This window comes from Talpa europaea, assembly GCF_964194135.1.
Source record: "Talpa europaea genome assembly, chromosome: 10".
In the NCBI taxonomy this organism is placed as follows: Eukaryota; Metazoa; Chordata; class Mammalia; order Eulipotyphla; family Talpidae; genus Talpa; species Talpa europaea.
Window position 1 is genome coordinate 17,502,743 of NC_140077.1, and position 22,438 is coordinate 17,525,180.

Sequence of the window (22,438 nt, forward strand, 5' to 3'; positions counted from 1 at the left end):
CAGAAAAAGAAAACACAAAACAAAACCAGAAGGGGGGAAGGCAATCTTGAAATGAGTTCGACTGCAGAAGCTTATGTTCCTGCAGGCAGAGTAGATATTAATAATTCAACAAAATATTACAGTAATTACTATACTTTGCAAAATCACAACAGTGCACTTTAGCACAACTCCTACCAATCTCCCTGCAACTGCCATTAATAAATAAAGCACAATTCCCTATATTAAATTTGCTGTTTAAAAGCTAAATATTTTATCAGCACTAATATATTTTAAATAATCAGTCAAGACCAAGAAAACCCCTGGTCCTGCATTTCTTCCCCCTTTAAGTGAAATTCCATCTTCACAGCTAGAGCAGAAATTGACTGCAACACTGACAAGAATACACTGAGTGTTAGGGCTTGAAGGCCCTGATTGGGGAACCTGAGCACCACGCAGCTCTAACACTCTGCTGGAATCCGATTAGGCTGCTGGAAAAAGTGAGAGGCAGAAAGAAGGGAAGAGTAATTCTTTTGGACCGTGAATCCGACCTATCTCATTCAGAAAAAGAAGTCACGAATCATAGAGAGTTGAGCAGCGGGGAACCACCAAAAAGGCACACCTAAGTATATACCCTGCCATGCGTGAACCTGACTATCTCAAAATACAGGGCACCCTACAGTACACCTGAGTTAGGTCCCCAAAATTAGCTCCTTCCATTCTATCAAGTTCTGTTGATTTTACCTTCATTGGTTTTTGCTGCAAAAAAATGCTGTAGACAAAACCACTCAAATCTCAAGCACTTATTCTCAAAACAATCCTTTATTGTCATAAATACACAGGCCAGCTGGTCACAGCTGGTGGCAGCTGGACAGTTTCCTGATTTGGGTTGGGCTAGCCTGGCAGCGGCTACATCTGACTTGTGTCTCCTTCCTGGGAGCAGGCTAACCTGGGCATGTTTTTCTCATGGCCACTACAGAGAAGCAAGACAGCGGGTGGGCGCACAATGCCTCTCGATAACTAAGCTTAGAATTGGCAAACTCCTCTTCAGCCAAAGCAAGTCACAAGGCCAACCCCAAAGTTAAGGGTTGGGGAAAATGCCCAACCCATCCCAACATGGCACTGCAAAGACCCAGTGCAAAGGGAGCTTTAGGAAGGACGGAGGAATTATAGAGGAGCCAACAACACAATCAATCACACCTGCTATATCTGTCGTCCAGTGACACCTCCCCTCTCCGCTGCCACCACCCAAGTCACCATCCTCCAGCTCCAGTGACAGTCTGGTCTCCCAGAGTCCATCCTTTACTCCCTCCACCCCACAGAGTGGTCAGTGTGGTTTTTTAAAAAAGTGAATTTAATTTCGTGATGTTGCTACTTTTAACATTCCCATGTTACTCTTAGATAAAGAATAAATTCCTCTGACGCATGCGCGTCTAGTTTCATCTCTCACCAGCACGATCCCTCTGCTCCAGCCATGCTACTTTCTTGTCCTTTAAGGTACGTTGCTTCCTCATGCCACTGAAGCCGTGTCTCCAGAATATCTTTCCCTCTCCCTCCTTGTAGGGAAAATGGCGTTACGGAGGCTCTTTCTTGCCTTCCCGCCACTAGCCTCTATGGCCATCACCTGCGACCTTGCTTTCCGCCCAGGTTTCTACCCACACGTGATACTATGTTGGTGCAAAAAGCACTTGGGAGCACGAACACAGGGCATGCGCAGCTGTAATTAATGGTCACCGAGGCCAAGAAGCCAGAGAGCACGGGGCATGCATACCTATAAGTCCCAACACCTGGGCCCAGGCAGCCTTATGAAGCAGGAGACCGAGAGGGAATGCCAGAGAGAAGCAAGAGAGAGCATGGAGATGTAGGGGCCGGGAGGCTTGCTGCCAGCCTCCTGCCTGCCCGCCTGCCTCCCTCTGTGCTGGTGTTCCTGTGTACCTGATTCCCTGCTTCGGCACTAAACACCTGTCAAATCTATCAAGGGCTGCAGGATTCCTTCATCCACTTGCCCAAATCCACAATAAACTCACCCACCCTGAGCCCGGCTTGCCTCCTACACTCCTCTTCACCCCAATGACCCTCTTCCCTGCCCCCACCAGTGCTGAGTGGGAAGGGAGACACCTAGTACTAGGATTATTAAAAGGAAAAACAAAAAGTCTGGGTAAAAAGCAGGGCAGGAAAGCTGCTGATTGTGGGGTCCCAGACAACAGGCACTCAGGCTTATTCTAATATGCCCAGATTCATCCCATAAAGACTGGATTGAAATCTACCAATTGCCACCACACTGATTTCCACCAATCAGAACTGCACTGATTGCACCTCTTTGCATAAAGCAGACCTGAATGTGGACCATTAACCCCCCTCCCCACGGCGTGGTAAAGCACCTGGAACACACAGCTTCTCTGCTTCTTGGGTCTGTGTCTTCCAGACTGCTGTCCTAAAATCCTGAATAAATGTTTTTCTTGGAGCAGGCTTGAGTTTCTTGGTCTACATAATCCAAGAATAACAGATGAATCAAAACCAGCAAGTAATCTAAGCACTTCAAAGATCCAAGGGAAATTATTTTTGGCCCTCTATTTCTCTATCCAGATGAACCATCAAGGTAAGAGTAAAATAAATTTTACAGATATAGCAAGAATAAAAAACAAGTATCACTCAAGCACAAGGAAATCATGGAATTTATCATCAAAGCTCTTTTGAACATTAAGAGGATCTACGAATATTTATGTCAGGGCACAAGAGTAGTCAGGGTATCCCCATGCTCTCAGGAAAAAGAATAGTTGAGGCTATACTACAGAAAAATGAGTACCAGACCCACAAGAGGGATGGAATCCAAGAAACAGAGGCACTGGCCCAGGAATAGAATGTAGAAATATCAAGATGACATCATGGAATCAAGTCTAGAAAGAAATTGGTACAAACAGAATATCCAATAATAATAATACAATAAGGAAGCTAGATATCTTAGTACTGTGGTGAAAAGAAACAGATGTTTCTGCATCTATGAGGAAGGTAAAACAATTAGAAACTCAAGGAGAAACAAGGAGCAGAACAAGGAAGTTATTACCCAAATGGAAATGCCAGAATTCTGAGCAATTTGACCTCAAAGCTCAGAAAGTCTGTGCCCTCAGTGATGTACACAGGATTAGTCATGAGGATTGTATCAATTTCCAATCACATTCCTGGATTTACTGCAATAAAAGCAACCATAATATTTCAAACACTCATTAGTTTTCCATCACTGCGGTCTTGATAGTCAATATATGTCCTAAGTATGCTTAAATTAGCACATATTATATGCAAACTCATTGTTCTCCACGAAATGTGTCTCCCATGTCCTTCCACAGTAGTTTATGTGTTTAGTCGGCATCATATGCCAGGCATATAATAGTTCTCCCCAAATACTTCATATTAGTTGAAAGGAACAAGGCAGAGCAATCGATACAGGTCAAGTCCTGGAATAAATGTTTTTTTTAAACATCCAAATTACACTCCCATCTGAGAATTTTATTATATCAGATGTGACTTGAAATAAATTGTTCATCATGCCTGGAATAATAATCTCAAGGTTTTCAGCACCGTGGTAGGGAAGCTAATAGCAGTGTTTCATTTGTACTGGCACGAGACAAAAAAAAAAAAAAAAAAAGGCAGATGCTGTATGTGGCCGCAGCCCTGTTGTGGAAGACCTCCAGCTCCTCAAGGAATAAAGGCAGGTAAGATGAACACGGAGCTCCTGCTCACATCAAGTTGAAAAGCGATCTTTTCAAAACTCGTCCATGTGCAGTGTCCCATTATTTAGTTGTGACATAAAGACAGCAAACAGGATTGTCCCCAGTTCTCACATAAAGAAATGACTGATCTCAGATCACATTTATTTTGTGGTAAGATGGGTTTGCATCAACTTACTGAAGTCTCTTATCTTATGGATAAGGAAACTGAACCCATAAAATTCAAATAACTTAATTAGCATCACGCTAAGCAAAGGAATGAATGAATGAATATCCGTTTGAGATAAACCAAATTTATACATGTTTGAAAGAAGCATTTACTAATTTTTTTATCATAGTTTTAGATCCCCTCCTTTCTATTGCACTCATTTTTTCAAAAATCATAGTCATAAACATAAAAGATACTCCACCGGGAAGGGTCTTTGTTCCCTTACACCTAAGAAGCAGATGACTTGCTGAAGACAGTTCATGAAAATCAGGAACCCAAATCTAGAAATCCCAGCTTCGGGCCAGTATTCTTTGGATCCTGTCCCTCACTGATGGAGAAAGAACAGACAATACCAAGTGCAAGCTCCCTTCCACAATCTGACAAAGCCGAGAGAAAAGGAATTAACCCTATTTCGAGGCAGGAGACCACGTGCCAAAGGTCCAAAGGCAGAGGTCCAAAGTCTAGGGACACAGTATTGTGAAGAGATGGGGCTCCCTAGCCTGAGAACTGACACTGAAAACTCATTTGGAGGTGAGTGTCCCCTCTTCAGAGCCCCAAACTCATGTTCCTGCCACTCACAATAACCCTAGTTGGGGCTCCTTTCTTCCAGAAATTACAACTCTAAAGGAGGGTCCCCAGACCCAGGGTCAAGGACACCATTTCCCTCTCCCATCCTCACAGTAAGACCCAAAGAGGGATTTTAAGGGCTCAAAATTCCTGACTAGGTGGGAGAGTTCTTGTCCTGCTGACTTGACTGTGCCATGGGGTGTCCAGATACTTGAGCAAACATTATTCTGGGTGTGTCAGTGAGGGCGTTTCTGGGTGAGATTAACATGGGAGTCAGCAGACTCCACAGAGATTGCCCTTCGATGTGGGAGGGCCTCATCCAATCCTTCAAAGGCTTGAATTGAACAAAAAAGCTAAGAAATATTTCTAGAACAAAAAGTCTAAACAAGAAATCATTCTTTCTCTCTGCCTGTCATTATGTGAGATTTACTCTGGGGGGGGGTGGAGTGTGTTTGTGTGTGTGTGTGTGTGTGTGCGCGCGCGCGCACGCATACAAGCGTTGGATTCATTTTTCTGGAAAGCCCAGATTAACACACTTGGAAAATACTAAGGCATCTTAGCTTGCATTCTTCCAGAAACATACTCTGAGATAAAGATTTAAACTCAAATAGTTTCTTCAGGAGGCGACCCCAGGAAATCCTGACAGTGGAAAGGGGGAATGAGATAGGGCAGCAGCCCACAGAGCAAGCAAGTCATGGCTGTAGTCAACTGGGGCTTCGTCCACTGAGGTCCCTGGAGAACAGTGTAGAAAACAAACCTCAGAGTTACCCCACCCCAAAGGACAAAGGGGTCGGGGAACCGACCAACTTCCACTAGCCATTGACAAGTGGCTGCTCCCTACTCTGTGATGGGCATTTACTCCCTGACGCTTCCAGCCCGCACCCGTGTGATCAGAGCAAACTCTTGTGGGTAAACAGTCCCTGGTGCTGGTGGTTAGAAGTCAGGCCAGCAGAGAAGGGTGAGTGTCTCGGGGGTGGGACAGGTACTAACAGATCTGCTAAAACAGGACAGATGCTCAACTTATTGCACTTCCCACCTAGACACATCGGGAGAACAAACATTCGTAATCACTGGAATAGCCACCACGTTAGACCCTAGAGGCGCCATCTCTAAGACTCACACAACCCTGCAGGTTCAGTAATAGTCTCATTTCACAGTCAGCTAAGACTCAGAGACTCGCTCAAATTTGCAGATGCTTAGGAACTTTCTCACAACAAAGAAGATGTTTCAGAGTTTGGGGAAATCTTCCAATCAAAAGTTTGTGTTCACACGTGAATAAAACTAAGAGCCACACCGAGATACAGCAACTCTCTCTCTCCAAAAGATCCGTCTCTACCACCCACACCCTGGAAAGCAAGTTTTTCTGCATTTTGTCTCAGGGTCTCAAACCTCTCCCTGCAGACAAGTCCCCCAACTATGTGTAATCACATTCTGCTAAGGCAACTTGAGTTTTCTAGCCCTGAAAAAATGTTCAACTCAGTAATTGCTCTCCACCTCCTGCTGAGAACAGATTTTTAAAAAGAAAAAGTTCATTTCTATGCAGCAGTGTAATCTTTAACCTGATTCTAACCATCTGGAAGAAAAACTGCCTACCTCACCATAGATGCCAAAAAGACTTGGACAGTACTGAGTGGGGCATGTGGGACCTGGGGACAAGTGAGAGAGAACTGTCATGTCCCCAGGGTGCAGCTAGGCCTGCAGGCATCGACTGTCCTGTCCAGGGGTGCACCCTAGGCCTGCAGGCAGCGAGAGCACATCCCTCACCATCCCCAACACATTCCTTCTTTGGTTTTTCATATGTTCTAAAGTCACTTGTCAGCGGTTTACATGTCTACATAACTTTGGGGTTACACTTATATTCCTTCAGATGTGCACAAGTTTACCTCACCCCCACCAGACCTCGAAGGCAGTGCCCTGTCACCTCCTGCCCCCATCTCCTCCTCCCTTCCTCCCTCCCCTTTCCGCCAGTAACCAGTATATTTTTCAGAGTGTGAGAATTGTTGTTTTGTTTTTTTTTTTTAAAGATTTATTTATTTATTTATTTATTTATACAAGCACTGGGCACAGTCAGAAGCGCGGGAGGGTGAGAGAATTCACCAGAGCCAGAGCGGAGAGCAGAGCAGGCAGAAGGACCGAAGTACACTGCTGAGGGGAGCAGCAGGTGCGGCAGGAGAGGTCTGCGCACCATGTGGGACCCTGCCCTGGTGGCCGGGAGCCGCCGGGGATCGAACCGGCGCTGCAGAGGCTGCGGGCAGCCTCACAACCCAGCGCTCAACCGCTGCGCCACCAGGGAGGCCCGTGAGAATTGTTTTTGCTGTGCTTTGCCAAGTATATATTTTGGGTCATTTATATTCCACAGATAAGTGAAACCATCCAATAGCTGCCTTTCACTTTCAGACTTATTCCACTTAGCATAATCACCTCAAAGTCCATCCATTTTTGTCCCAAAAGGTATTCATTCTTTACCCAACCATTTTAAGTATTTAAGAAAGGATTGACGCCACTCAACTCAATAAGCTGCTATGGCCTTGCCACCAGGCACGGGAAGTGAGCGGGTTTGAAGGAAGAAAATGCGGAAGAGATGGCAGAACCAGGCCTGACCAACACGGCTGGCTGAATTTATTTCCAGGGTCTCAATCGAGTTATGAGTGACCGGGTTGAATACCCAACTGCAGAATAGACATATTTGTCCAAAACACCCATTTCCTTTTTCCTCGGGAAGAGGCCAAATGACCAACCCACTAGGACTTGAGTGCCCTGATGTCAATCAATTATCTATCTAGGGGTCACCCGGCAGCCCTCACACAATGAACAGGCAGGGTGCAGCTCCTCCTCTTCTCTCCTTTGGAACAATTCTTTGCACAGCATTTTTTTATTATTTCATTCTGTCTATTTTCACTTCTTTCCCAGGGCAACACTCCCTCTAGTGTCTGTGTAGGGATCTCAGGTTCCATTTGGTGCACAGGGTGCAGGCAAAAAGGGAATTCAAGCCTATAACTCAATGAGTGAAGATCACGACAAAATACTCCAGGGGGTCGACCAGTGTGATAATTCTAGGGCAAAGGCAGCAAATATTCTGCAGCTAGTTCCAGTCATGGATATTCCCACTTCATACCAGGCACAAAGCAGAGCTAGGAGATCAAAGGAGAAGCAAAACTAGAAATCCAAGTTCATCCCATGACTGATGTAGCTAAGTCTCTAAGTCTCTGGCACAACAGGCTCTGCTTGCCAAGCAGCCCTAGTAGCCAGTGTTCTCCTGTTTTCCTAAAGCTATAACATTTGCTCACCTCCTTTGGGGAGTCTTCCATGATTGGTTATGAGGTGTTATCAAGAACACATGCCCAAACCAAGTGAAGTTATTCTTTATCATTCTGGATACCTTAAACCTTCATTCAATAAAAGCTCAGAAAATAATGTTCAACTTATGAGCTATTAACTAGAATCATCTTAAGCCTGATTCTCGCTACCTGATTCTAACTATTTCTATTTCAAATCATGAGACGAGTTCCCAGAAGCCAGGTCGCTGTCAATGTCAGCACTACACAGAAGCTAACACAAAGACTTGTCAGACTGAGGGAGGTGGCTGAAGAACTGGGGTCCAGCCAAGGCTCTGCCAGGTCACTTTGGAAAGGTACCCCCTTCCTCTGCTTCAGTGTTTCTTTGTGGAAGTGAAGGGAAGCCCCGTCCATTATAAAAGAATAACAAAACTGAAGCAACTACAACATATTGTGGGCTTATTAGGGGTGAGACCCATCTTCTAAGCCCTTCGTTCTGTGCAGTGTCTCACTTAACCTTACAGCAGCCTAATGCCTTTATTATCACAACCTTCTTATAGATGAAGAAATAGCAAAGGGAGGATAACATCTTGGCCAATGCCACACAGTTATTAAGAGACAGACACAGAATTTGAATCCAAGAACCCAGTTCTATTGATAGGACCCCTTCTCCTAACTACTTACTCTATAGTCTTATTCACGTTCCCAGTCTGCCCTCAATAAATCCTGAAGAGGACTGCATTCGTGAGGAAACCCTCCACAAGCATGAATTCATACCAGTCACATCATCATTCCCAGGCAAACTGGTCCCACAATCCACAACCAAATAGGATCCATCTTATCCCCACAGTTGTATTTCCAATGTTTCCTCCAAACTAGGTTTTCTTCTACTGCATGTCAAGCAGCAGACCCCTAATTACCAGCGGGCAGAGCTTTACTGGCCAATAGCACTGAATGGCTGGCCCCACTATGCTCCAGGTCCCTCTATCTCAGCCCAGTAGGGATTGTTCTCTGTGCTCCCCAGCAAGGAGTTAATAGCAGAAAGCTATATTTGTGTAATCATGAATTTCTTAAAATCCATTACTTTTTCCAAATTCACTATAGCACATTTATTAGTGTACTATAAAGAACAGCATTTCCATAAATAATTAAAGCCAAACTACACTGATCAAAATAAATGAGCAAAATGTTCCTGGTGATGCAACCAGGCTTGATTCACTCACTAACTCAAATAACGAGGTGACTCACAGGAGGCCCCCATTAACAACATTTAGTAAGACAGGCTGTCCAACATTAACGAGCTTGGTATTTATGGTCTGCAGCCACCGCTGTGGGTGGGCAGGGTGGCTGTAGGACACAGTTCAGCACAAAAAAGAGGGGTGAATCTATTCCTAAGACTCTCTGAGCATCCTGTCCCCATCAAGACTCAGTTTGTCCCATAAAATGGCTTATTATAATATAGTAAAAATCAAAATCAACAAGCAACTATAAACCAGAGACATACTACGGGGTGGGCAAGAGGGAAGGAAGTACGATCAAAACAAAGGTGGTGGGAACTGTAACCAAGATGAAAGTGCATGCATTGTGCAAAAATGAAAAATGATGTAAAAAATATACAAAATAAATTTTTTAATTAAATAAAATAAAATAAAAATGGGAAGCACTGCACCTCACATAAGTGAAACAGTATAAATCCTCTTGAAAGGAAAACACTTTGGAAACCCAAAGCAAAAAGAGAAAACCAGGAGCGAACACGCAATGCAGAAAGAACATTCAGGCATCCAGGCCTTGTTCTGTCTGAGCCTCCTATCCCTCATCTCCATGCGGTGATTTAATGAAGACAATCCCCAAGTGCACTTCCAGCCTTGACATTCTGTGCATCGAAGATGCCCGTGGTCTCTCCCACGGCAATCCTCTCTCCTCTGAGCTCATAGCCTAAAATGATCACTTGACAATTAACTACATATCGCCCTGTGGCATCTGTCTTGTTGTCACGTGTTATTTAACTTTACAGAGGAGCAGTCTCCTCTCCAAAGCATTTGAAAGGACCTGGAGGCAAACACTGTCTTATCCTTGTCTTCTCCCTCCATCATGCCCCTTCCAGCCCCATGGTACCTAGGACACTGCCCCCTCCTCACACCCACACACAGGAAACACCCAGCAAAAGGCCAAACGTCTCATGTTGAACACCTGATCCCTCACATACATGAGGAAAAAGCCAGGACTGTTGGCAGGCCCTACTTCTATCTTCTTGCTAAGTGGGGTAGAGATATCTCTAGATCTTACATTAAAATTCACATACAAAATAAGAAGCCAGGTGTATAAAATCAATGCTATCAAGAGACCAGACCATGGGAGTCTGTCCTCCCCTGCGGCTGCTGCCCTGTCCAGCCCCCAGGGTCAGTTCAGCAAGCCCAGCGCCAGGTGACTCCAGGGGCAAAGGAGAGGAGCAGAGCTCACCCTCGAAGGGAGGGGTTGTGGTTTCAATTACTTCAGCCCTTAACTTCCCCACACACAAAGTAACGCAAGATTAAAATAATCAAAAGGTAAATATGGCCCAAATGTGTGCTGCAGTCTGCAAATTCTATAAACAATTAGGAAAAGGGGAAAGAAATGCTTTAAAGGAAGGTTCCATAGAGATCCTGCATTTGAATCCCGAGCTGGGTGAATTATGGATGCATCTCAATAAGGGAAGAAGTATCCCAAGAGGTGGAGACCTCAAGGACAAAGGTGTGGGGTCAACAACACAGGCCTCGGGGAAAGGAAGCAGCTGCCCTGGGGAGAGTCATGTCCATCAGGGAACAACCACCAAGCTGGAGCAGGCCAGGACCAAGCCAGTGAATGGCGGTGAACGCCGGGCTCGAGGCATTGTATCCGAATCCCAGAGGTTAATGGAACCCAAGCTAAAATGTAGATGAACTGGATGAAACAGTCCCGGTGACATGTCAAGACATGAACCCCCTGAGAAAGAAATCACGGCTATCCCATGGGACAAGGACTCCTTCGTAGCCTCTGCCTGCCCAGTGGACGTGACTGAGCACCTGCTCTGGGAGAGGCGAGGCTCTCGCACCTCCTTGCCCCTCTCCTCTCACCACCACCAGAGTCAGAGCAACATCCAGAACCTTCTCTCAGACACACACCAGCGAAAAGAATGGTTATGGATTCCATTCATCCCAGAGCACCCACCTGGCTCACGCCACCCCTGTCTGCCCAAAGCAGCTCCCCCGCACTCACGTTCTGTATCTTCCATCTCCTTGTCCACAGCCCTCATTTCTCCCAAACTTGTGAAAATCATCCTTTGACATTTTCTTTCTCTGAGGGGAGTGTCTCAAGTCAGCCAGAAGGCCAAAGGAAGCCAGAAATCAACAGGTAAGTCAAGGCAGGAGGCCTCAGATGCCCCCAGCCTTGGATAAACCCCTGGCCTTCAAACACTTCTTCCTGTCTCAGCCTGTCAGGCTTTGTCGCACCTCTCTGCGCCATATGGGGTGAGTCAGGGCCCACAGATCCCCCAGCTGCAAAATTCCTCCTTACAATCGCAGATCTACACTGCCCAAGGAAAGACAGTTCTCCCTTCTGCTCCCTAAGCCTTCTTGCCACAAGAGCCACCAACCGCCCCCCCCCCTTAAACCCAAAGCAATTGGAGAAGTCAATTCCCAGCATTCCTTCTTGGCCAACTACAAAGCAAGTTCCAGCCACTGCATTTCTGCAATCATTAAATCAGGCCTCCAAATTAAGGTGCTTGCAACTTTCGTTTACTTTAGAAATCACTGCAGGAGCTAAGGAACAAATTGTGCCCTGTAACCTGTCTGTCAGAGGGATGGACAAGCAGCCCTTGTCCAGCCCCCTCCTGTCCTCCCCCCCCCTCCAAGGTGACCAGGAGCAATTAGTGCTGCTCTGTCCCTCTGCTTTTCCCAGCGACATCTCAACTGAGATGACTCCCCTTGTAATATTAATTAAAAACAGATTCTTTTTGGCAAACCCCTGAAGAATGGCTTCTGTGGCAGGCTTCTTTATTAAGCCTCTGAGAAGGCAAAATGCATTAGGATATTGTGACATGGAGACTGTGAGCAGGGACGATGCAGGCTAGACAATCCAGCCAAAAGCTATTTGAAAAATCTGTTTGGGAGCCACAATTAGATGCTCCAGTGAGTGAAATACAATTAATCTGATCAAATCTGTCACTATTTTGCACATTAGGAGTAAATATTTTAGAACACAGACCAGCTGAATTAGTTAAGGGTATGAAACCCTGCCTGGGAGGATCTGTGTGTTCTACCTCCTGGGGTCCTCAGGGGAGGGGGATCTGGTAGGCACCTGGAATTAAAGGCTTCTCTTCTCCAAAGTGCCGTGGGGAAACATTATTGAAAACTCTCTGGCAGGGCCTTCCAACCAGATACACTGCAGGGGCAGCAGTCAGCAAATCCCTGCCCTGGCTGAGCACTGCCAGAAAGGACCAGGAACCCATCTAAGGAAGGGTGCAGCTCTCTCACCCTCTCACCCCTGTCCCAGGATAGGGGGGTCCCCATGAAGGGTCACCCCCAGGGAGAGGGGCCAGGAGACATGGGCTGCTGCCTTCACCACTTTCTGCTCACCAGGGCCATTTGCCAACTCAGTGAACAGGCAGGGAGGCATCTTGCTTCCCTTGAGGGGGAGGGAAGAAGGATGTATTTTTCTGTCTCCCTGTAAGCCATGGGGACTGGGATCCCTCTGGGTGTTTGTGAAACACTCTAGAACCCATTAATCACAGGGATCCCAGCTGGAGACATTTACAGAAAAACAGTGGCCAATCATTCCTCCAGAAAAATGGTCGAAAGGCCAAGTCGACTCATCTCGCATCCCTTCCACGCTTGACCACACCTGCCGGGTGTGGCAACAGTGGGCAGAAGGGGACTCAGACTTTATCCTCTTCCTGATGTCTTCTGGCTCAAGCCTGCTGGCTACCTTCTCCTTGGCCCCCCAGGTCATCCCAACACAGTCCCGGCACCAAAGTGAATCCATGACCCAAGACTTGGGCAAGGATCTTCTGTTCCCCATCCCCGAAACCCTGGGCCCTGAAAACTCTCCCCTAAAGGGTACTCATGCCAAGGAATTTTGCCCACCAAAGGCACTTGGAAGCAGAGAAAGAACCCTTAAATGTGCTAGTGATTAAGCCAGTGGCCCTTCTGAAGGCCAAGTAGTTAGCGCTTTGGAAGTCAGAAGAGAAGCTGGAATTCTCCTTTCATGTCAAAAGAGCCTGGAGCTAGCCCCGCGATCCGGCCTTCATGACATCTCCCGCCACTTTGAAACCAGGGAAAGGACCTTCCAGCAGGTCCGTCATCTCCACCACTCCTCACCCTGACTTTTATTTACAGCACCTTCTTTAGCTGCTCCTGGGAAGGCACAGGGGACAAAGAACCCAATGGGGAAACCTTGCAGAAACTGTTTCCTTAAGGTGCTGTTTCCTTGCAGTAGCTCAAAGACAGGGCCATGTGAACAGGGTTCCCCATCTCGCACAGAGCACAGAGCTGACACTCAGCACAGCCTTCCTTACTGATATTGCCCAAAAAGCATGTTAGAAGCAGCAGCTCCAGCCCAGGAGCCAAAGAGGCAGTCCCTCTCTGGACAGGGGAAAGGATACAGTGGGGCCTGCTGTCCTTTGCCTAGACAGTAAGTCCAGCCCAGAGCATGACCAGTAAGGCTCCCAGGGCTGTTCCTTCCCAGATGGCCAGAACCTCATCACTCTCACTAAGGACTCAAAACCAGCATGTCCACCCCCAGGTGGCTTCAATCTGCTTTTTACTGAAGAGTCATTTCCCAGAGGGGACATAGGGCTACCTGGGCCCTGAGCCCCTCCGCTGCACAGCTGAGGTGCAGACGGGCAGGAAGGGCATGCTCCTGTAAACGACTAACTGCAGAAAGCATTCTCTCTAAAGTTTCTTCTTCAGGGGCTTTGTTGACACATGGAAATGATCCTTAAATAAGAAAACTCTAAGCAGCGTGAATTTATATTGTCCAGGTGTGGCCGACATAAGGTCATGGACATGTGAGGACCTCACCTCCTCCTGCCATGGAGACGCTTCCTTCCACATGTCCTAACACACACCCCAAGTCCTTCTGGGACTTGCAAATCTTCAATCACCCACACCTGCAAAGACACACGATGCCCATCCCCCGCGCCCAGAGCTGTCCACTCTGAAGCTGTGAGAGGACTGGGGGGTCTTCGTTGGAGGCAGAGGTAGGCAAGCACCCCCATCCCGTGCTGCTGGGGGGCTGGACCACACACGTCCTTCCGACCAGCGCACGATGCCCAGGCCGGGCACCAAGGGTCCGGGTACTGCCGGGGTGCCAGCTCTGCGGACTCGCAGCTTTCCTGTTACTCTTCACCCTGTGACACCCCCGGGCCGGCTAAAACAAGGCAAGAATTTCCCGGGGGAATCTTTAACGCCAGTCATGAAGAGAAACACCAAGGGTAGGGGCCAGGCATCCCCATCGAATGAGTTCCCTAAGCTGCCCGTGCAGACATCCATCATCCTCCAGACGCCTGCTCGACCATGGACTCCGCTGTGATCCGGAGAGCCAGAGGAAAGGAATTCTGCGAGGCTGGCTGAAGGGGAGCCCGGCCGGCCGCAGACGCCGAATAAGGGAAGCCTTGGGGTAGCTCCTGCACGGACGCCCCAGCCCCCACCCCGCCCCGGGAGCCCCTCCTCCGCCGGCCCCTGGCTCGGACGCGCCGAGCTGCGCGGGCGCCCGGCAGGGGAAGCCCCTCCGGGGAAGGCTCCGCGGGCGGCTGCAGCTGCCCGGGCCGCCCACACCGGGAGCCCCGCGCCCCGGTACCGAGGGCCCAAGTCGCCGGAGCGGGCTCGAGGGCGCCACCTCTCGGTGCAGCGGTGCCCGGGGAGCCGGCGGCGGGAGCCGGGCGGAGAGGTGCGCACAGGCTCAGCCCCAACTCCGCTCCGAGCAGCTCGTGGTGCAGAGCGCAGGGGCCGTGGCGGGTGTTTTACTCGGCGCCCTGCGCGTGCTTGGGCGTGCATGGGGGCGAAACGGGTGGAATGGGTGCGACATTTCTCTTCGCGCTTTAAACTTTTTTACTGCCTCTCCTGCAGCTTCCAGAGCAGCTGCCCGGGCTTGGAAGCGGGAGGCGGCATCACCTGGAGACCCAGGCTCCACCAGCCTCCCGCCTGCGCTGGGACCGAGCGCGTCGGGGGCAGAGTAGCGGCCCTGAGGCGGGCAGGAGTGTGGGAGTCCGCGCGGGGTAGCCTCCCTCTCCTGGGATCCCCTTCGAGGGAGTGGGAGTGGGAAGTGGGGGGCCCGAAGAGTGGCAGGAATCCGTCAGTCTGTCCAGCGGTTCCTTCCCACCGCAGTCAGTGTCCTCACCCGAGAATTCAAACGCCCACCGCCCCCCAATGTCCCCACGTCCCCACAACAGGAAAACTGCCTCTCCAAGCCGCCCTGCGGGGACGTGCCCACGATCGCTGCCCGCGCACCGCGCATCTCTCCGCTCCTGTCCCTGCCGCGGCCCCACTCCCCGGGCCTCCAGCAGACGGGCGCGCGCCCCATTTCACAACAAACTCCGCTAACCTGTTGGGGGCGTGGGGGGAGCCCGATGAACCTGCTCTCGCTAAAAGTCGAGGCGCCCTCTCCCCCCGCCTGGACCCCGGAGCAACTACCCCCTCCTTCCCGCTCCCCATTCGCCCTCGCTTCGGGGAGCCCGCAGGCGCGCGGGCGGCGGGTACTCACGCTGCTGTTGTGTCCCGACCAGTGCACCATGGCTTGGTTGTGGGCCGAGTCCCCGGTCAGCGCGAAGGAGGTGCTGGGCAGCCGGAGCTCCTCTGCCGCCGCGCCCCCGGGCCGCGGCGCCTTCACCTCCTCCCGGAGCCCCTTGGCCAGAGGGCGGCCGCCTTCGGAGCCGTCAGCCAAGGCGGCGGCCCGAACGTCCGCGCGCCCCAGGGCAGCGGGGGGCTGCGCCCGGCGGCTCCTCCTCACGCCGCCGGGCTTGCCAGGAGCCGGGCTGCCCTGGCCCCCGCGCGCGCCCACGGGCGTCGGTGCCCCGGCCTCTTGCTTCTTCACGCCGCCGCCGCTGCGGCCGCCCGGCTGGGGCAGCGGCTCCGGTCCCGGCCGGCGCCCCGGAGCGGCGCCTCTCCGCCGGGGCGCCGCCACCCGCTCCTCCGGCCACGGGCTCGCCACTGCCCGCGGCGCGAGAGGCAGCAGCGCCGGCGGCCGCGAAGCCGGGGCCGCGGGGCGCCCGGGACCGCCCCAAGTGATCTCGGCGCCCGCCAGGACCCACGTCGACAGGAGCAGGAGCCCCGTCCGGGCGAGGGGCGCTCCGGGCCAGCCCGCGGGGCGCTCCGTGCGCGCCGCCTCCATCCCGCTGCGGCTGCCGCGGCTCGGGCTGCCGAGTGCCAGGCGCCCGCCGAGATGCGGGTCCGGCGCGGGGGGTGTGCGCGCGCCGCGAGCCGCCGCGAGTGTGTGTCGGGGGAGCGGGGAGGGGGCGCCCGGGAAGGAGGTGCTCGGCGGGCGCGCCCCGCCGGTCCGCTCCACGCTGCCCTCCTCTCGCGGCGCTCTCGTCCAAAGGGGGAGTCGAAGCACCGAAAAATCGATAAATGCTCCTCGACGCTTCCCCCCTTTAGAATAGGATCCCCAAAATCTTCACCGAGCTCCTCCAGAAATTTTGTGAAACGGAGTATTCGAAGGTAATAAGAAAATCCTCTAGTAAAACAGGAAAATCGAGCCGGATTCGGGAGCAGGGGCTGGGACAGACCCCAATCCCGAGTCTCTCGCAATCCTGCCTCCAACCTGCTCCCGGCGAAGAGTTGGGAGCCGCTTCTCGCCGCGTTTAGGGGGTTACTCCTCGGGTGTGTGGTGGGGACGGGAGATGGCGCGCGGGGAGTTGGGGGGGTCTCGGGAAGGAGGAGGAGTAAAGTGATTTCAGCGCCAACTGTTCGGGCTCAGGAGCCAAGTGGGAGTCCGGAGCCTCGGCGCGAGGAGGCGGCGCGCAGACGCCGAGAGCGGGACGGACCCGGGACTCGGCTCCAGGGCTCCCCCGCCCGCGCCCCCCGCCCCTTGCGGCCCGCGCCCCCGCTCGGTGCGGGGGCGCGGGAGGTACGTGCGTGCGCGTACGTGCGCGCCGGCGGGCGGGGAGGGCGAGGCGAGGGGTGCGCCCGGGGCCGGCCGGCGGGAGCCGCGGCGTGGGGCGCCTGAGCGGGGCGCGGGCGCGAGGGGCTGGGCGCGGGGGGCGCGCGGCTCGGTGCGTGCGCGGCTGCCCGCGCTGTGCGCGCGTTGCTGTTGGCGGCGGCGTGGGGGGCGGGGAGGGGTGCGCTCGTGCCGTGGGCGCGCGGATCACGCACGGGCTGTGTTTGCATTTCCAGGAGCCCGACTTGCCTCCGCGAGTCACGGAGAGGTAACCCTGAGAGCAGGCAGGCCCTTCTGGACGGCCCCCCTCTTCCTGGAACCCCTGGATGCAACTTGCTGGAGGGCGAGGGGCGAGGAGAGAGATTTGGGAGACGCAGGCGGGGGGCTGGCGGGGGGGCAGGGGTCCGGGGCTCGCCAGCTCCTCTTGATTCGGGGACCCCGGGCCGGAGCTGGGGCGAGGGAGTAGCCTGGACCATCTGTCCCCAGCGGGTGGTTCCAGCTCGCGTCCTCCCGCCTGGGGCTGCGGGGCTCACCCTCGCTCTCCCGGACGGGTGTCTGGGCGGGCTGTGCTCTCGCCAAGTGCTGACAGCCAGTAAGAAGGTCCCCGGGCGCGCGCGGCGTGAGCCTATCAGCCCCCCTGTACCCCCTGCAGAAGCGCAGCCTGGGCGCTTCTGGGACCCAACCTGCGCCGGCCCTCCTCGTGCCCAGCGGGAGGAGACTTCGGGGCGGCTGGGGAGAGGGCAGCCAGCCCGAGGGATACCTCGAGATGCGGTTTAGAGGCCTTGGAGCAAGTGATGGGACCTGCCGCCCCCGAGAAGCTTCCAGGAGGCGCAAAGGCCGAGTTGGGCGGAGCGGGGGGAGGTTCCTAGCGAGGGAGGAGGATGGAGCAAGGGGCCTGGAGAACGCGCCCCCCCTTCCCCCCGGAATTAGAGGTGGGTTCTTTGAGGGGGGGGTGTTAAAGCACCGCGAGAGGAAGGGAAACGCGGGGCGAGGGTAAAAGAAAGAAACGGAGAGAAGATGGAGAAAGGAGAGCGGGAGAAGAGGAGGAAAGACGCAGGGGGAGAGAGAACGTGAGATGATGGTGCAGCAGACAGGGGAGCGCGACCAGGGGAGAAAGGCCGCCCCGGGGTACCCGGGGGATGGACGCGCCGGGAATCCAGGCCGAAGGGCAACCACCAGCAGATCCAGGAGCTTCCTCCCCTGCACCCCTGCGCCCCGCCACCCCGCGAACTTGCTTTTCCGCCCAGAATTGGGAGCAGGACCGGGAGCGGGGCGGGAGGACCGGGAGCGGGCGGGGGGACGGGGAGCGGGGCGGGCGCTGAGCCGTGCCGGCGTCTGGCGGGCCTGGGGCGGGCACCAGAGTCAGCTTTCCCGGAGCCCGCGCCCAGCGCTCAGCAGCTGCTCCGAGAAAAGTTCCAGCGCAGAGACCGAGGTGGGGCGCAAGACCCGAGCCGCCCATCCGCGGGTTCCCAGCGCCCCTCGCTGGGGAGGCCGCGCGCTGCAGCCCGACCAGAAACAGGTTTCAGAAGCGCGCGGGGCCCTCCTGCTCGGCCTCGGAGCCCGGGGAGGTGCGCGCCGCGCGGGGTCTGGCAGGCGGGCAGCCTCCCGGGCCGTGGCACACAGGGCTTGGACCTCCCTAGCCCCAGGCGTGAGCCCACAAGGGAAGTGAGCTGAGCGTCTAAGCCCTTTCCCAGAAGCTCCCCCCACACCCCCCACGCCCCAATACGGAGCTGTAACCTGTAAGAGCAAGACTCTTCGCCCTCTTTTCCATAGCGGTGAGGACCTACCGGGAGGAGCAGGTGCAAAAGTCTGATTGTGGAGGTGGACTGCAGAGATGCGGTTAGAGAGGACTTGGGAAAAGTGATAAGACTCCGGGGTGTGACATGTTCATGTGTCTCCTGCACCAGTGCTTGATCTTGCTTCATCAATTAGTGCCTGTTCTGTCTTCAGTCTCTCCTTCCTTCACCCCTGCCTAACAATCCTCGCCCTCAATCCCTGTGCTGCCCATCCCTTCCCAGGGCCACAAACCTGTAGTGCCCAAACCAATGTGCTTCAGAGCATGATCCCTTCTGCTGCAGTTTCCCCCCCCCCTCACCAGCCACTCTCTGCTGGACTTTGCACTATCTGCCATTTGCCTTTAGGTGACTCATCAAAGCTCTACCCCCAAAAATACCATCCAGTGGCTTCCTGAGACAGCCTGCCCCACAGCCTCTGCTTCCTCCATTTGCAAACGTGTTCCTTCTGGAAAGATCTCCAGGAGCCTACCCCTGGTACCAGCGTTTCCTGGGTTCTTAGTCACTTCTCCCATCCACATCCTGAAGACTGAGCTGCAACCTCCATTGCTCCTTCAGTTCTCCGTGCTTGGCTTCTCGCTCACCTCCTGCTCCATGAGTTAGCTCAACGATCTCCCATTTCTGGGCTTCTGTTATCATCTTGCTCTTGAGTCCTGCAGCCACAGCCCCACTCTCTGCAGCATCACACCTGAATTCTCTGGTGCTCCATCCACATGCATATTCACATCAACACCCATCTGTATCAGGTCCTAAAACCACCCTCCAGCAACTCAGATTGACCACCTTGCCCCCTCCTTCTGTCTAACCCCAACATGCAGAAAAAAATCATTGTCAACTCCTCTTAGAGAGGTTTGTTCCCTGCCCTGCCTTCTGTTTTCCCTGGTCACTGCCTCAGGTATGACCCTCATCATCTCTTGTCTAGCATTTTGCTATAACTCATCTGCTCCTGATATCTGCTTCTTTCCTCCCCTAAGCCAGTGGCTACACCACGCTGTCCAATGGAAATATCTTGTGAGCCACAGAGGTAAACTCAAATTTTTTATCAGTGTCATTTTTTAAAGGTGAAATGAAACAAATGAAATTTTAGTTGTATACTTTAGTAAATTGAAAATAACCAAAAATCTTGTAATCAACATAAAATTATTTTTACATGTTTATACTGTTCAAAATCCAGTGTGTATTTTACACACAGCGTATCTTAAATCAGACTAACTACATAACTACATGTGACTAGTAGCTATTGTTTCAGACAGTACAGCTCCACACTGTTCGCAGAAGCAGCCACTTAAAACATGAGGAAGTTTATGTCATGGGTTGCCCTCCCCAAAATTCTTCAGTGGCCAACCATTCTCCATAAAGTCCAAACTTCTTAGAGAACTGTCCAAGAATGCATGCACTGCCACCTCCATGGACTTTCTTACCATATTCCCTAAGCCTGTAATTTTCCCTCCACCAAAATTTCCATCATCATCTGGTTTAAATCCCAGTTTTCCCATGAAGCCTACCCCCCTACTCCATAGGCCCTGACAATGCCCATTATTATTAGCACGCTGTTGTCATTATCATCAGCATCACCAAAACAATTTGGTGAGATGGGAACTTTGCAAAAGCAGTTTGAGTTAAAAAGAGTGATAGGGTTAAGCTGGGCTCCGTTGCTTTTGCCAGCACCATGCTTACCTTCACAGGGAAAGGCAGGATGAGAGCTAGAATTAGCCCTTCCCAGTCCCAATGGAGAGCACAAAAGACACTGGGAACACATCTTTCTCCCAGGTTTCTGTCCTTGTTACAAACAACTGGAAAAAGCAAAAAGTTAGCTTGTGGGCCTCCCCTGGTGGCGCAGCGGTTGAGCACTGGGCTGCGAAGCTGCCCGCAGCCTCTGCAGCGCCGGTTCAATCCCCAGCCACCGGCAAGGTTCCCACGTGGCATGACAGACCTCTCCTGCCACACCTGCTGCTCCCCTCAGCAGTGCATTTCATCAGTCTGCCTGTTCTGTTCCCTACTCTGGCTCTGGTGAATTCTCTCACCCTCCCACGCTTCTGACTGTACCCAGGGCTTGTAGAAATAAATAAATAAATCTTAAAAAAAAAAGTTAGCTTGAAATTATCCATGAGGTTTCACTGTCGCCAAAATATGACTTTTTTCAGATTTTTTTTTTTAACCATCACAGTGAAATAATATTTTGGGAAACTGTTCTTGGTGCACACCACACACACACACACACACACACACACACACACACACACACCGTTCCAAGCCCTGAATAATCTAGTGAATATCTAACCATCAGTACCAACAGCTGGCACAGATAGAGAAGCAGTCCAACTATGCCTATTTCTCATATTGTATTTGTTTTATAGCATGTTCAGCACTCCTTATATGAGCATCTAAAGTTGAATTCCTCATAAAACTTAGAGCCAGAAAAAGAGGGTTTCTCTTGTGAAACTGACATCTTTTCTTTAACTGGTTCCTGACTCTCTCTTTCTCTTGTCCAGAAAGTAAGCTGAGTAGCAGGTCTGCTTTCTCTAATGGTCTTCAGAACAAGATGTTTTATCCTCTGCTCTCTTTTATTCAATGCTATTTGTTTTTATTGTTTGAGACTGTCTCGTCTTACTTCTCTGTGCACTGTTGGTAGGCCACTTTACGTTTTTTTAGAACTAAAGAGTATATTAATTAATTGGTGAACATCAAAACAGTGGTCCACACTGAAACTCTGAATTTCTATAGAGGCAAATAATTATCAAACATAACATGAAATGAGATGAAAGCAGTCAGAGCATCATTGAAATCAGGGCTTCTTACCACAGTATGTCCATGATGGCAAGCAGAATATTTGCTCAAAGTTCTATCCTTGCTGTCTGCCCCATTCCCTGAACCTCAATAAATGCACAATAAAAGGAAAAACAGATAACGCTTCCTCTGCAACTACTGTGTCTGTTCCATTGGCATATGTACACTTTCTAACGAGGCAAGAGCTCTGAGATTAGATTGAAGTTATTCTCCATCAGAAGTGCCCATCTAGAAGTGCCCATCAGAAGTGCCCATCTTCCCAGTGATTGTGGGTATACATGGTAACACAGAGCCCACCAAGGCACCAAAGACTTTATGAGGAAGGAGAAGCAGAAGATAAAAAGGAAGGAGAGAACTACCTGAAAATTGACATTTAATAAGACCATTCCTTAAGTCATTCACTATGTTGTCTATGCCAATTGCTTCATTTAATTCTGATAAAGTGGGTTTTCTTGATTCTAAACAACAGACAGAGAAAACAGAAAAGTATGCAGGTGAAGTGGTGAGGATGGGGAAGACCCTGCTAATGATTATGACGAGTGTGACATACACTGTGCGCTAACTCTGGGCCAGATGTGTGCTAAGGACCTGTCACCATTCTAGCAGAGAGAGTAAGAGCCCATCCTTTGGAGCTGACCTACCTATGTTCAAATCCCAACCATAGCAACCACCAACTGTGTGACCTCGGAGAAATTACTTAACCTCTGTGCTTCTTCTGTAAATGGGGATGGTGAAATTATTTACTTTATGGGGTCATAATGACAGTTAAATGAATGAACAGACATAAGCTGTTGGAACAAAGTGTGGCAGAGGTAAAGAGCTAGATTAACTTTGGCTATAAATGTTTCTACTCTTCTTATGAGTCCTGTGAAATTTGTCCCAATTTTATAGATGAGGAAACTGATTCAGAGAGGTTGGGTTGCAAAGTTTATGAGGGACAGAACGAGGGGCCTGAATCCTGATCTGCCTGACGCTGGAGCTCAGCTGGGATACAGTGGC

At 51.4% G+C, this 22,438-nt stretch overlaps 1 protein-coding gene across 1 annotated transcript in view; it reads right to left on the reverse strand.

Moving 5' to 3' along the window:
- The window catches only part of SORCS3 (sortilin related VPS10 domain containing receptor 3), a gene marked incomplete at both ends in the record, with an annotated part of 526,499 nt that extends 510,405 nt beyond the window's left edge, over positions 1-16,094 (reverse strand). Inside the window, one exon of the mRNA XM_084245318.1 lies at positions 15,468-16,094. Within this exon, the coding sequence (XP_084101444.1) occupies positions 15,468-16,094 (627 nt within the window). The remainder of the gene's footprint in view (positions 1-15,467) is intronic.
- Between the last annotated feature and the right edge of the window lie 6,344 nt (positions 16,095-22,438).